Source organism: Caretta caretta, chromosome 9 (assembly GCF_965140235.1).
Source record: "Caretta caretta isolate rCarCar2 chromosome 9, rCarCar1.hap1, whole genome shotgun sequence".
NCBI classification, from domain to species: Eukaryota; Metazoa; Chordata; order Testudines; family Cheloniidae; genus Caretta; species Caretta caretta.
Genome location: NC_134214.1, coordinates 4016431 through 4030087, shown reverse-complemented (window position 1 = coordinate 4030087; position 13657 = coordinate 4016431). Strand labels below are relative to the sequence as shown.

The following is a 13657-nucleotide window of genomic DNA, read 5'->3' as shown; positions in this document are numbered from 1 at the left end:
TACTTCTCTGCCACTTCCCTGCGGCCCCCCCCCCCGCCTGCCTCTTGACCCTCTTCACCCCCCTCTCCCTCCATGGCCCCCCTCCCCCGCCTGCCACTCACACCTCTTCACCCCCTGAGAGGCAGAGAGTCGTCGGGGGGGGGGTGGCCTGGGGGGGCGAGGAGGAGGCGCAGGCAGTGGGTGTGGGGACATTCGGGGGGGGGGGGGGGCGGAAAGGTGTGGGTGGCGGGGGAGGGGCAAGCAGGAGTGGAGCGTGGGTGAGTGGGCACCGGCCTTGCGGGGGGTGGCCCCTCCCCCTTGGAGGGATCTTCCAGCGCTCAGGCCACCCTCCCCAAATGCGGGCGTCACCCTTGCCGCCCCGTTCTCCTTAAAGCTAGCAGACACTGCCACCGGGACGCACCCTCTGGTTTGAGCCCCCGCTCGGGAACGCTTTGGGCACGAGCAGTGGCCCCCTCAGGGGCATCGCGTCGAACGGCGTTCGGCCCAAACGCCACTGGTCACGCGGCTGCCTGTGCAGGGACCAAAGGGCCCCCAAGGCCAAGCGACTCGCCGTGCAACTCAGCCTCTCCCCGGCTTGCACCCTGGGGCCTGCACGAGCCGTCGCTCAGGACTCCACACATGCAGGCTTGCCCCCATCCTATCCAGCCAAAAACGCTGCTGCAAAGAACGGGGTTTCTCGCCCCGCCTTTTGCCCAGGGCACCCCAGTCACATCAAACATCCACGGCTTGTCAAGGCCCTTCCTGCTTCAGCCTCCCACCAGCTCTCATTCAGTACAGCGCAGCCGTCTCTCGCGGCTGATCAGCCAAAGCTGCTAGCCTCCGAGGCCCTTCAAAGCCCTTCTTACGTTTCGTTGATCAGGGTGACCACATGGCCTGATTCGGGGGGGCTTTTTCTTACAGAGGCGTCTATTACGCCCCAGCCCCTGGCCTGATTTTTCACACTTGCTGTCTCGTCACCCTACCCATGACGGCTGCATGAAACGTTGCAACGATTCGCCAGATCAATCACACTGATCAATCGGCTCTCATTGGTTCCTGTCACGCACCCATCTGTCTGCAGCCATCTGTTGGCTTCCACCGTCAGCTCTTTGGGGCAGGGCCCATCCTTTTGGTCTGTTAAGACAGCACCTAGCAAATGCGAGCCTGGCCCATGACTAGCGCTCCCAAGGTACTACAAATAATCAGTACAATGCTCATCGTGTCCCGAGCCAGCTGGTGCATATATTTCCCATTGCTTACTGCTGGCTGGACCAAGAACAAGCCTGGGCTCTCCCTGGGGAACAGTGAATTGAGGTTTTCTTTTAGCAGGGGGTGGCAAGCTGGCTGCGCAGCTGGAGCAGGCAGCGCTGAGTGACGTTCAGCCTGGCCGGGACGTGTGTGATGCTGGCCGGTCTATTACCCCTGTGCCCGATCAGCTTCGCAATAGTTCACCAAACGGGGGAGGGGCCTCTGCTGAAAGCGGTGCGCTCGAAGCAGGACGGTTGCCTTTTAACACCCGTGTCCGCCCCGTCCCCGTGTGCGCTTGCACTGATCCGAGCAGCCAAGGGAATGGCGCCCGCTGCCCCTGAGCCATGCCCTGCGCGGTAGCTGCCTGTGGGGCCGGTCGCGTGGTGGGCTTCCCCTACCCGGGCTGGCCCGTGGGCCAAGGAGCTGCACAGGACCCATCCTCCCCCTGCTGCAGCCCCAGCTTGGCTGCTACAATCCTGCCCTGGCCTCGCCCCACCGTAATTACCACAACACCCAAGATCCGGGCCTGGGCAATTGCTGCGGTACCAAGGCAGGGGCTTGAGGCCCTACTGACTATCCCAAGGTTTGTGCCGGAGCAGAGTTATATTCTTCCCGCCGCCCAGAGCGCGTCACCCAGCAACTGAATGTGGTAGTAGCTTTGGGCATTCAGCGTGAGGCTGGGAGGACACGCCCGGCCGCCAGGAGCCCCCCGCAGTCCCAGCTTTGGCCTTTTCCACAGCAGCACCAGCCTGCTCGTCTTACAAGGACACGGCTCTCAGCGCCAGGCTGCGTTCCTTCCTCCAGGCTGTGCTCCGGGCCATATTGTGCCACCAAGGAGCCCGCTGCCAACACACTGGGCCTGAGTCCCTCCTCTAGCCTGGCTACGCTTGGTTCAAGAATGGGGTGAGCGGCAGGAGGGCAAAGCTAGCGTCACCCACTGCTGTGCCTTGTCCGGCCTCCCGCACGAGGTCAAGCCTGCTGCCCACAGCCCCGAGGGGACAGGGTGGCATTTGAGAATTGCAGGCTCTCAGCCCCAGTCACACCCCGGCTGGCAAACCCTAGAGTTAGGTGCAGCTCTCGACCCCCCAGGGAAGCCTCCAGGCTGCAGGAGAGAATCAGCCGGGGTTAGGGCATAAAGAGCATAAAGGCCCCCGGGAGAGCTCTGCCATCGCCTGGTGCCCCATGAGTGACGGGCCATCTACTCTGAACGTGGCACACAACCCACCCCAGCAACCTTTTGTGCTGCACAAAGGCTGAGCTGATCCTGCTTGCTCTTCCCGAGCTGGGATGGCAGGCGGAGAAAGCAGCGAAAACTCATGTGCATCACTCGGCTGCTGAGCTCTGACTCTGAAACACGCTCCGGGCGCAGCTCTGCTAAAGGGCAGGATGCCGATTGGGGAACACTTGTCCCACAAAACCCACACATTTAATGAACACACACCGGCTTTGAGATGATTCCAACCCCTCTGAGGCATGGTGGAGGGAAACCCCTTGTAGAGACGATGCAGAAGTGGGCCAACCGGGACTGAAACCCTCAAAAGAAAGGGCTGGGGATCCCAGGAGAGGATCTGCATTCCAAAGGAGCGACCCAATGTTGGAGAGAACTTCTCCCAGCCGATAGTGGATCTTTCTGGATAAATCACCCGAGGCCAAGGCTGTGCCCTGTGTTTAGTTTATTCCCCTGAGTTTAGACACAGCTCTCTAGGGAACAGCAAAATAGCAGCAGCCAAATCACAACCTGCAATGGGAGCATGATAGCGCATCTGGCCCGTTGTTCCTTTCCTCGCTGGACGCTACAAGAACTGATGGAGACTGCGCCCTTCTGGCCTCACAGCCCATGAGAAATGGGGTGCGCAGCCTGTGGGTGTAGACGAGCAAGCTTGCTTTTGCAGGGGAGCTGGGGGAGGTTTTAGGGCTCCTGGGTTTTGCAGTGGCAGGGTAAACGATTGGCCTCCCCAACCCCAGCACAGATGGGGCAGGAGCTAGTGTTCATGTCAGGTATGCGTTAATGAAGGGGGAAGCAGCATAAACCCACTTTAACATCATAGATACAGCATTTGCTGATTAATAAACTAGGCAACAGAGCTTGACTGTAAGGACGTAAATGCCCTTCCTCATGCATTGCTGCTCCCATGGTTTTAACAGGGCACCACGTGCTTCTGCATGACACATTACAGTGGGGCTGGGATATTAGAAAAGAAACAGGCTGCAGGTTTACAACAGCCTCGCAGCACGTGGGCAGGAACCTACCCCAGCTGCTTGCTGACTGCGTCTTACTGCTGAAACAAAAACGTTGATCCCACCCGACCCGGGGCTGGGGCAAGAACCCCTGGGAAACAGGGCAAGAGCGAAGGCTGGCCGTTAGCATGGTTGCTTACAAAGTGGGCTGAGGGAACCTTGCCCCCTCCCAGCCTCAGCAGGAAGGTGGCGGCAAATCCTGGCTCAGCGACACACGGTAAATGCCCTGCTTTGCTTTCAAGGATGTAACTGTGTCCCCTTCCCGGCCTGGTCACGTAATCAACCTGTAGCCAGGAGAAGCCTGCACCAGTTCCCCTCCCCGCTGAGGTGGCGGCTTTGGAAGCAGACAGGCCCTGAGGAAGGCAGTTGCAGGCGGGAGGAGGAAGACAATCGCTACAGATTCAGGACAACTTGGGGCAGGTTCAGCATGAGCTCCATGATAGAAGAGCGAGAACAAGTGACTGGTTCCAGATTCTCCAAGCCCTGGCAATGCCGGGGGGGAGGGGCAGAGGGCTCCGAGCAAGGGCCAAGCACCAGCCAAGTTCCCAGCAGAACTTTTTGGCAATGGGACAGTCGCAGTGAACCCCACCTCACAGCTCCCAGCCTGCCAAGGTGCTCTTTGCTTTGCAGCTGACCGATTGGGGCGAGAATCGCCCCTGTGCCTGGGGCCAGTGCGGAGGGTCAGATGCTCACTGGCTTCAATGATTGCGCTGATTTAGAGCGGCTGAGGATCTGACCGTATAGCCCCCATCCGGGCCCCAGGGTTATATTCACCCTACGAGCAGAGAAGACGACGACACAGCAAGATACGGACTTAGTGGCCTACTGGAGCTCACAAGCTTAACAAACAGCCCATGCTACCCACAGCAGAAGCCAGATCCCTCGAGGCATTACACGTCGTAGAGCGAAGCATGCAGTAAGCACCTCACACTGAAAGCGGCACAGGAGCACAAAGGGCTGCTGGTGCTGCAGGGCATGTGCCCGCTCCCCCTGCCAGGATCTTCCACAGGAACAGATGCAAAATGCACACCCAGCGGCAGGTCACCGTAACATCCCCGACCCTGCCAGATGCTGCACTGCATGGGCCTGGGGCTGGGGACTTCTAACCTTACATTTCGCCGGTGTTGGCACCTGCACCCACCCCGGAAGAGAAGTCCAAAGATGACAGCATGAAGCTGCGTTTCTTTCATGGCCCCAAGCAGTTAATGGGGAAAATGCAATCAGGGAGAGTGCCAATCTCATGGTGGAGCAGCTGGAAAACAAGCTGCTTGGCTTAGGCCCCTTCTCTTCATACCACTTTGCCTGGGTCTTGTGCAAAGCACATGCGGGAGCCCTCTGCAGAGCAATTCCATCATGGGCTCAGCAGACATGATTTCTTAAAGGACAGCTCCAACCCCCTGGCTGTGCTCAGGAATTTATGGCCAGATCTCAGCCGTGCAATAGGAGCCTGTACACGTCCCAGAGCAGGATTCAGACCTAACTCCTCAAATGGCTTTGGAAAGGGAGCCACCACAAAAAGAAAAGCCAGGTCTGACATGCACTGCATGAACCCGGGACAACGAAAGAACTGTACAGTTCCCCTCTATCTGCGGTCAGTGCCCTGTAGATCCGCCAGGAACCCCCACGCTATGTTCTCCTTGTCTGGGTCTGAGGAGAGACCCCCGCCTGAGGAACGGGAAGACAGCCTGTCAGGGGAATAGAGGGACCCGAAAAAGTGCTGGGGAAGGCCAGTGAATACAGCAGGAAGAGTCAGCCCCCGCAGGAGAGGTGCGCACATGGGGCCCAGAGGGAGCTGTGCCAAAACACAGAGGCGCCATGTTCATATTAACCGATTCATTTATACCGAGGCTCTGTATAAAAATAAAAGGGTTCTAATAGGATTAACAATATTAAATAAATATTTAATCGGAAGTCCTTGGCCTAGTTTAGAGCTCGTCCTTCGGGTTGATGTTCAGGTCGTTGGCTCCTAGATGCTCTTGGTCTAACGTCGCTATCACTTCGTCTGCCTGGATTCGCTCCTGCAGAAAAGAGGAGGAGGAGTAAATAGCAGCAGCAGTGTCGATGTCTCCTCTCGTCTCTGAGCTATTTCTCCATCAAGGAGGAAATTCATCCTGGCACGGAAGGCCAGTATAAGACCTAGGCACAACTCACCTGGGGACACGGTGCGGCCGAATGGATTGGGCACTATGTTGGCACTTGGGAGAGCCATTCTCAGCTCTGCCACGACCTTGCTGTGTGATCTTGGGGAGGTCACTTGACCGCTTGGTGCCTCAGTTTCCCCTCCCACCCTTTGACTGTCTTGCCTATGTAGAGTTTAAGCTCTTTGGGGCAGGTCTCGTCCGATGCACCGAGCACAACGGGGCCTGTAGTGCTACCGAAACACAAATAACTACAGCACCGCCATGTACATGTGTCCTAAACTAAGGCCCCAAGGGATGGACAGGCTGCGGGTGCCAGACCCCAGGAATCCAGAAAGCAGAAGCACAGTCTAGCCACTGGATTGGTAGACTGGGTGTCAGGACTCCTGGGTTTTATTCTGTTTTGCCAATGACTTGCTGTGTGACCTGGGGGAGCTGTTTAAAGCCCCTGTGCCAGAATTTTGCCATCGGTGAAAAGGGCCCCACCAGGCTGAAGTAACGAATGGTTGAGATCACTGGCTGAAAGAACCGTGTGCTTACAAACAGGGGTGTGCTCCTGGTCCTCCCCCTTGCTGTGGATTTCCACTGGGATGCTGGTCATTACCGGAATTGTCCACTAGGTGTCACTAATGCTCAGCAGAAACATTGGTCTAAGGGGTGTCTACACTGCAAATAAAAAAATGCCGCTGGCCCCCCGCCAGCTGACTGGGGCTCATGGGGCTTGAGCAAAGGGGTGGTTTAATTGCCTTATAGATGTTCGTGCTCAGGCTAGGGCCCAGGCTCTAGACCCTGCGAGGTGGGAGGTTCCCACACCTTGGCCTGCAGGTGTCTGTCTGCAGTGTAGACGCACCCTAAGAGCCAGTCCCAGATTGCAGGTCCTGTTTCTCGACCTGGCCAAAAACGGAGCCCATGCAAGGGTCACACGGGAAAGCCACCCCCTTAGTGGAGGTTCCAGTATAACCACAATCTGCCCAGCCCCCCAGTGTCGTAATGGGCAGCTCCCAAACATGGCCGAATTTACTGACACAAGTCCCTCAGAGGCAGGACAGGGTACTGTCCCCACCATGCAGATGGGAATAGGGGCCCAGAGAAGTGAAAGTCACACAGCTCAGTCCAGATCTCCTGACTCCCAGTCTAGGCCTGGTACAATGCATTTATTGCATTCATTGGGGGTGGGGGGAAGGGTTCATTTTGCTTGCGGGAGGCTGGTTGATCCTGTAAGTCCCTTTCCATCTCTAACCCTATGCTCTGTTGAGCATGACAGTATCCAGTGCCCTGAAGACAGGTTCCAGCTAGCTATGGAAACACCCACTGCTTCTGAGGCAGACCCAGCACTTCTGCCTAGGCAGGCATCTTTGTGGCTAGGCAGAGGGGCCTCTTAGCTAAAGATGACAGAGCATTACAAGGAGCTCCCTGGTTTTTCACTAGCTCCCCGCTGTACCGCCCCGCGCCATTCATGACGGTCTCTGCTGCTGTCACGATGGAAGAACTCACCAGCTCCCTGTAAAGTGGGTCCAAAGTGAACCAGAGAGCAACAGCACATCGCTGGCCTTTGGTGACTGCTTTGACCCCGTGGGGGTTCTCCCCACCAGAGGAGAAGCTGATCATGCGCCCACACTTTGGCTTGATAGAGGCCTGTAAAAAACACCAAGTCAAACATTGCAAACACAACCAGCATTTAGGCTCATGGCAAAGAACCAGCATACTGCAGATCTCTTGTGTTGCCCTGGGTTCCCATCAGTTCAGGCCTTTGACTTTAATGGATCTCTCTGGATAGCTCCAGGATACTCGAAAACTCAGAGCATTGCTGAGATGGGCATTTTGCTCCAGAAAAAGGGCTCTGTCCTGTTGCAGAGGATTAACCCAGAAAAGATGAGGCAGTGTGCAAAGTCTGTGCAAAATTCAATGCAACACACTCAATCATTGCAAACCAGCTGTGTTCAAACTAGGCAATAATTAGATGTCCCTTCAATGAGATCAGGTTAACCTTCACACTCTGACTGCTATAAGGAAATAAGGCATACATTTCTAACAGTGAGGGTAACTGCTCCGATGGTTAATTTACCAAGAGTCATGGTGAATTTTCCATCACTGACCATTTTTAATCAAGACTGGATGTTTTTCTATAAGATCTGATCTTGGAATTATTTGGGGGCAGTTCTCTGGCCTGTACTGTACTGGCGGTCAGATTAGATGATCACAAGGGTCCCTTCTGGCCTTGGAAACCAGGAATCTATGAACCACGAGCAATGTTCCTCTTCTCCCTCTTCTGAAGCCATAACACTATACATTTCTGAATTGACACCCTGATTTGACTTTATGATGCTCGGTCCCACAATGGAATGGATTGCAGTTCCAAGTTACGACAGTTCGACTTACGATGCAATTTTTCACAACCAATTGTGTCGTAAGTCCAAGGACTGCCTGTATCTAGTTCTTTTTTGAACCCTGTTATAGTCTTGGCCTTCACAACATCCTCTAGCAAGGAGTTCCACAGGTTGACTGTGCTTTGTGTGAAAAAACACTTCATAGAATCATAGAATATCAGGGTTGGAAGGGACCTCAGGAGGTCATCTAGTCCAACCCCCTGCTCAAAGCAGGACCGATCCCCAATTAAATCATCCCAGCCAGGGCTTTGTCAAGCCTGACCTTAAAAACTTCTAAGGAAGGAGATTCCACCACCTCCCTAGGTAACGCATTCCAGTGTTTCACCACTTCCTTTTGTTTTAAACCTGTTGCCTATTAATTTCATTTGGTGACCCCCTAGTTCTTGCATTATGAGGAGTAAATAACATTTCCTTGTTTATTTTCTCCATACCAGTCATGATTTTACAGACCTCTATCATATCCCCCCTTAGTCGTCTCTTTTCCAAGCTCAAAAGTCCCAGTCTTATTAATCTCTCCTTATACGGAAGTTGTTCCAGACCCCTAATCATTTTTGTTGCCCTTTTTTGAACTTTTTCCAATTCCAATATATCTTTTTTGAGATGGGGCAACCACATTTGCACGCAGTATTTAAGATGTGGGTGTACCATGGATTTATCTAGAGGCAATGTGATATTTTCTGTCTTATTATCTATCCCTTTCTTAATCATTCCCAACATTCTGTTTGCTTTTTTGACTCCTGCTGCACACGGAGTGGATGTTTTCAGAGCACTATCCACAATGACTCCAAGATCTCTTTCTAGAGTGGTAAGAGCTCATTTTGACCCCATCATTTTATAGGTATAGTTGGGATTATGTTTTCCAATGTGCATCACTTTGCATTTATCAACACTGAATTGAATTCAAAGGACTCATAGCAAGCTTATGTTCAGTCTTTAAATGAAGGTGGCTGGAGAGTGGAGAAGACAAGGATGGGGACACACTTACTGTCCAACCCTACACTGTGATTGGCTTATTTCTTTAATAGGATATCACTTGTATCATTCTAGGTGCGTTAACAAGAGTGTCGTATGTAAGACATTGGAGGGAATCGTCTTGCTCTACTCGGCCCTGATGAGGCCTTTGCTGGAATACTGCGCCCCATTTGAGGTGCCACATTTGAGGGAAGATGTGGACAGACTGGAGAGAGGCCAGAGGAGAGCAACAAAAATGATCAAAGGTTTAGAAAACCTGAACTATGAGGAAAGTTAAAAAAAAACTGGACATGTTTAGTGTGGAGAATAGCAGACTGAGAGGGGACCTGATAACAATTTTCAGATATGTAAAGGGCTGTTATAAAAAGAACAGGGATCAAGTGTTCTCCACGTCCACTGAAGATAGGATCAGAAGCAATGGGCTTAATGTGCAGCAAGGGAGATGTAGGTTAGAGATTAGGAGGAACTTTTTATAGCTCTCAAGGTAGTTAAGCTCTGGAACAGGTTTCCCAGGGAGGTTGTGGAATCCCCGTCACTGGAGGCTTTTAAGACCAGGGTGGACACGGATGGCCCTAGGTTTCCTTGGTCCTCCCTCAGCACAGGGGGCCGGATTTGATGACCTTACTTTTCTACAATGCAGTGCTGTTGTAGCCATGTTGGTCTCAGGATATTAGAGAGACAAGATGGGGGAGGTCATACCTTTTATTGGACCACCTTCTGTTGGCGAGAGAGGAAAAGTTTTGTATCTCACCCACCTTGTCTCGCTTGCTTCAAATTTGACCACTAGGGGGTGCAGAAGCTCAGTGAATTGGGCAACCACACAAAGCAGGATCCTCGGCCAGCCTGTCCGGGTTTTTTTTTTTTTTTTTTTAAACTGTGTGTCTTCGTCTAAACCTTTTACTTAATGGATCAGAGATTCCAAAAATCCACTCTCTGCAGAAGTCAGGAATCCTGAGTGATTGTAGGCGCACAGGATGCCAGCAGCAGGGTTACGACATGGCTTTAGTAGGGAAAGTAACAAATACTTTCCTCATAGATTGTATTTTCTAAATGGACAACCAATCTAATTCTCAATTACTGAGGGACAATCCCCTCTCATTGATACATTTTGCTTTCCACAACCAAACCTCCGTACAACTTTTCATGAGTGATGTACCCGAGTATTTGGATTCTAATATCTAAACTGTATTGTTAAATCTATTCACCTAAATTTGGGTTATTGCTGATTATGTACTCTATGGATCATATGACTTTTAAAAACTAACTTTGTATCTGTGGATAATCTAAGCACTATACCCAGATGTACAGACACTCTTTTCCCAACCTATGTATTATATAATTTTTTTAACATTAGCTTTAATAAAAAATTTAAAATTTGCTTCCACTTGTATCGCCCATGACAGAGGAACAGAAATTGCTTGTTAGCTTAATTCGGTAGCAATAAAAACCCTCCAGCCGGTTAAGGCTGTCCTCATTGACAGTTGTAGAGGGGCGGCTGTGAGCCACACTGAAGACCTCACACTCTGGGTAGCCTTGTTCTGCACCATTAGGATGGTGAATGTCTTTTCAGATTACACCTAGAATGGATTCTAGTCTAAGGTTACCGAGGCTAGGGATGTAACTGTTTTATGGAGGGGCCCACTGGTCTGAGGTCACAGCTTAAGTTATCTGAAAAGCCCTAGCTATACACGGCACCAGCTCTGGAGGAATGGACTAGGAAGGAAAACAAAATGGATCCCCCCAGCCAACCCACTGACATCGACTTTGCCAGCCAAGGCAGTTTACTTACAGTAACAGTTTTGGCATCCATCTCAGTGAATATAAACTCCCCGCCTTCGAAATCCGTGTTAATGTACAGAAGGGCGCTGGGGGAAGAATGACGAGACCCCGGTGAGGCTGGCTGGCTGCCCCTACCCCAGGCAGCTACAAACACAGGATTTGCATCAGCAGATCTGGCCCGTGGGAAGAAGAATGCTCACCACTCTCCCAGGGCCCACTCCGCCTGCCAGGGAAGTCAGGGGAAAGGCTCCCACTGATGTCAATGGGAGGTGGCTGGGCCCACAGTATTTCAGGGGTTCGAGTCCCGCCTGCCCTGTGGGTGCCAGCAGGGGCAGGTATGTGGGGGACGGTGATACAGGGGTGGGGGTGGGTAATCTCTCCTCTGGGTTGTATCTAAGCCCAGCAGGGACACGCATCCTTCCTTCCTGGCACGGATGTGCTGACGATCTCCCCAGACTGGCCAGCCTTGCGAGGTGACCGCCACGTCGGGCGAAATAGCCAAGAACACCATGGGGCTGCCACAGCCAACCGCTGCCTGGAACTTGGCCCCCAATTCCTCCTAGAACCACGACCATACCATGGATCCAGAGCCTGCCTCTTCAGCCCATCACTGGCTGGGATTTACCTGGCTCTAGGGCAGCCTAACTTTACCAGGCATCGGAGCCAAAGTGGGCTCTCGTGGTCACGCCCCACCGACCTGGTGCCCAGCGAGGAACGTGCCCTGTCTGTTTCCCCTGGCCAGGCACCTGCATCTGGCACACGGCATCTCAGCCCTGCGTTCCTACCTGTAATCCCGGAAGGTGTAGGCCGGGGGCTCCTTCCAGCACTCGCTGGCCTCGGGATCCAGCAGGCAGTTGTCGGCATGGATGGGGTGGCTTAGGTCGTTCCTTTTCTCCTGCTGGCCTAGGCAGCACCACGCGGGGGGAGAGGAAGAGATGAGATAAGCATGACAGGGTCTCAGAGCTCAGCTCCCCCCAGGGGCATTTGCACTTGGAGGGCTCTCGCTGCCAGCAAAAATGCAAAGACAGCGGGCGAAAAGGGGGAATCTGGGGAGCCTGGAGACAAAGAATTGACACCTGCCTTGCGCTCACTTGAAACACCATGAGCCTGATGGAACAGACACCCCAATCTGGGGTGAAGGAGAGCAAGGGGGGGCACTGAGACAGAGAGAGGAAGGAGGAGAGGCAGACGAGGAGAGATGAAGAGCGAAAGAATGAACAAACTCATGCCCCCGGCAGGTGGCTTCCTCCAGGGAGGACGTGGGGCAGGGATCTCTGAGGCAGGAGACAGTACAAAATCGTACATACAACAACTCCGTTCCCTCCCTCTTGACTGCTTCTTAAGCACTGAGCCGCAAGGCCGGCCCCTGCCCCCTTACCCGGCAGGGCGGTGCGGCACACCATGTGCGTGTAGGAGAAGTAGAGGGTGGAGTTCAGCAGGAAGTAGGACTCCACGATCCTGCGGGCTTTCTCGCTGACGTCATAGAACAGGCGGGCGCTCTTCAGCGGGACGCGCCCCTCGTAGCCGAACTGCAGGGCAATCACACACCAGAGTGAGCACTGGCCGCCCAGAGGGTGGCGGAGCCACCCGCCGAGCCACGGGGGCTGGAGAGAGGGGCAAACCGCACCTTGAGAGCTTTGAGGACAGTGGCCCCTTCAAACTTCTCGTTGGGAGTGTGGGGTGAGGTTTTCCCTCGATAGCCATCTCCAGCCAGCATGATCCCCTGGAAGAAATGACACGAGCAGAGGTCAGGGATATCGGTTATCCTGAGCAGAAACCCCAAATCAGTTTTATTCTTCATCCTGCTCTCCCCACCCTAAATACTGAACCCTCACCAATAAGAACTACAGATGAAATGAAGTGGGTTCCATTCTGCTTTGGTCACCGTCAATGGCACCGTCAGCTAAGGGCTGATGGCAACATCGTTACTGGTTGAAATGACAATTAAGCTGCCATGGGTCTATGACAACCCAGGGAGATTCAGGAGTGCAGGGCTCTGTGTTTAGCTCAGCTACTACCCTGCTTTCGAGCAAGCCACTCCACCACCGTGCCCTCTCTAAAATGGGGATAATCATCTTATCTCCTCTGTGAAGTCCTTGGAGATCTATGGGTTGAAAGCACCATGTAAAAGCTGGGTATTATTGTTAGAGAACACAGCTCAGTTTTGCTAAGGAAGAAATATGGAAAATTATCCTCGCAACTCATGAACTTTCCTTAAATGTCATCCAGTTTTTTAAAATGAAAATATCGGCTGTGGGATTCAAGGCTCCCCCTGTTTCCCCCTTCCCCAAAAGTCTTGTTGAACTCAAAGCTTATGGCCCTGTGTGCAGAGAGAAACAGGAAGAAAATGATAGATAGCTAGTGAAAACAGCTGGCTGCTATCGCTGTCCCTTCTGAGTGAAATGCAAAAAGTAAACAAACTGCACCACTAGGGGAAAAGTGAATGAGTTGATTCAACTCACTTCAGGGGTTACTTGGAACAAAAGCAAAGAGATTATTTAGGAGTGGGCTATTCCCTAACTGGTCTTCTCATGTAACTGGCAAACACAGTGGGCCCGATCCTCAGCTGGTGTCTATCGGTGTCAAAGCACGGGCCGGCAGTGGAGATTGTTGACGGCATTTGATATGCTCCCCTAGTGCCTGGATCACACAGTTCTGTTGCAGAAGCCAAGCTCTGACCCTGGATACACACACGCAACTCCCAGAGACCTCGTTAGCGGTTACGTGCATGTGGGAGGGTGGAATTTGGAGACATGTTCTTTGTGTTTGCTGGGGGCCTTGTGCAGTTAGGCAAAATCAGACAGTTACACCCACTCCACATGGCTCCCTGGCCCAGACCCTCTGCCCACGTGGCTTCCCTGCAACCAGCAGCCCCCCTTCTCCGCCCTCCACCCAGCAGCCCTCCCCACCATCTCC

The 13657-nt window shown here is 53.1% G+C and overlaps 1 protein-coding gene across 3 annotated transcripts in view; it reads right to left on the bottom strand.

Moving 5' to 3' along the window:
• Nucleotides 1-5345: 5345 nt before the first annotated feature.
• P3H2 (prolyl 3-hydroxylase 2) overlaps nt 5346-13657 on the bottom strand; it is a 121475-nt gene continuing 113163 nt past the window's right edge. For all 3 annotated transcript variants that reach the window (XM_048864309.2, XM_048864311.2, XM_048864310.2), the window contains exons 10-15: nt 12369-12464; nt 12120-12270; nt 11527-11644; nt 10752-10827; nt 7098-7238; nt 5346-5483 (exon numbers count right to left, since the gene is read on the bottom strand). In XM_048864309.2, the coding sequence (XP_048720266.2) occupies nt 5391-5483; nt 7098-7238; nt 10752-10827; nt 11527-11644; nt 12120-12270; nt 12369-12464 (675 nt within the window). In that variant the 3' untranslated portion in view covers nt 5346-5390. The remainder of the gene's footprint in view (nt 5484-7097; nt 7239-10751; nt 10828-11526; nt 11645-12119; nt 12271-12368; nt 12465-13657) is intronic.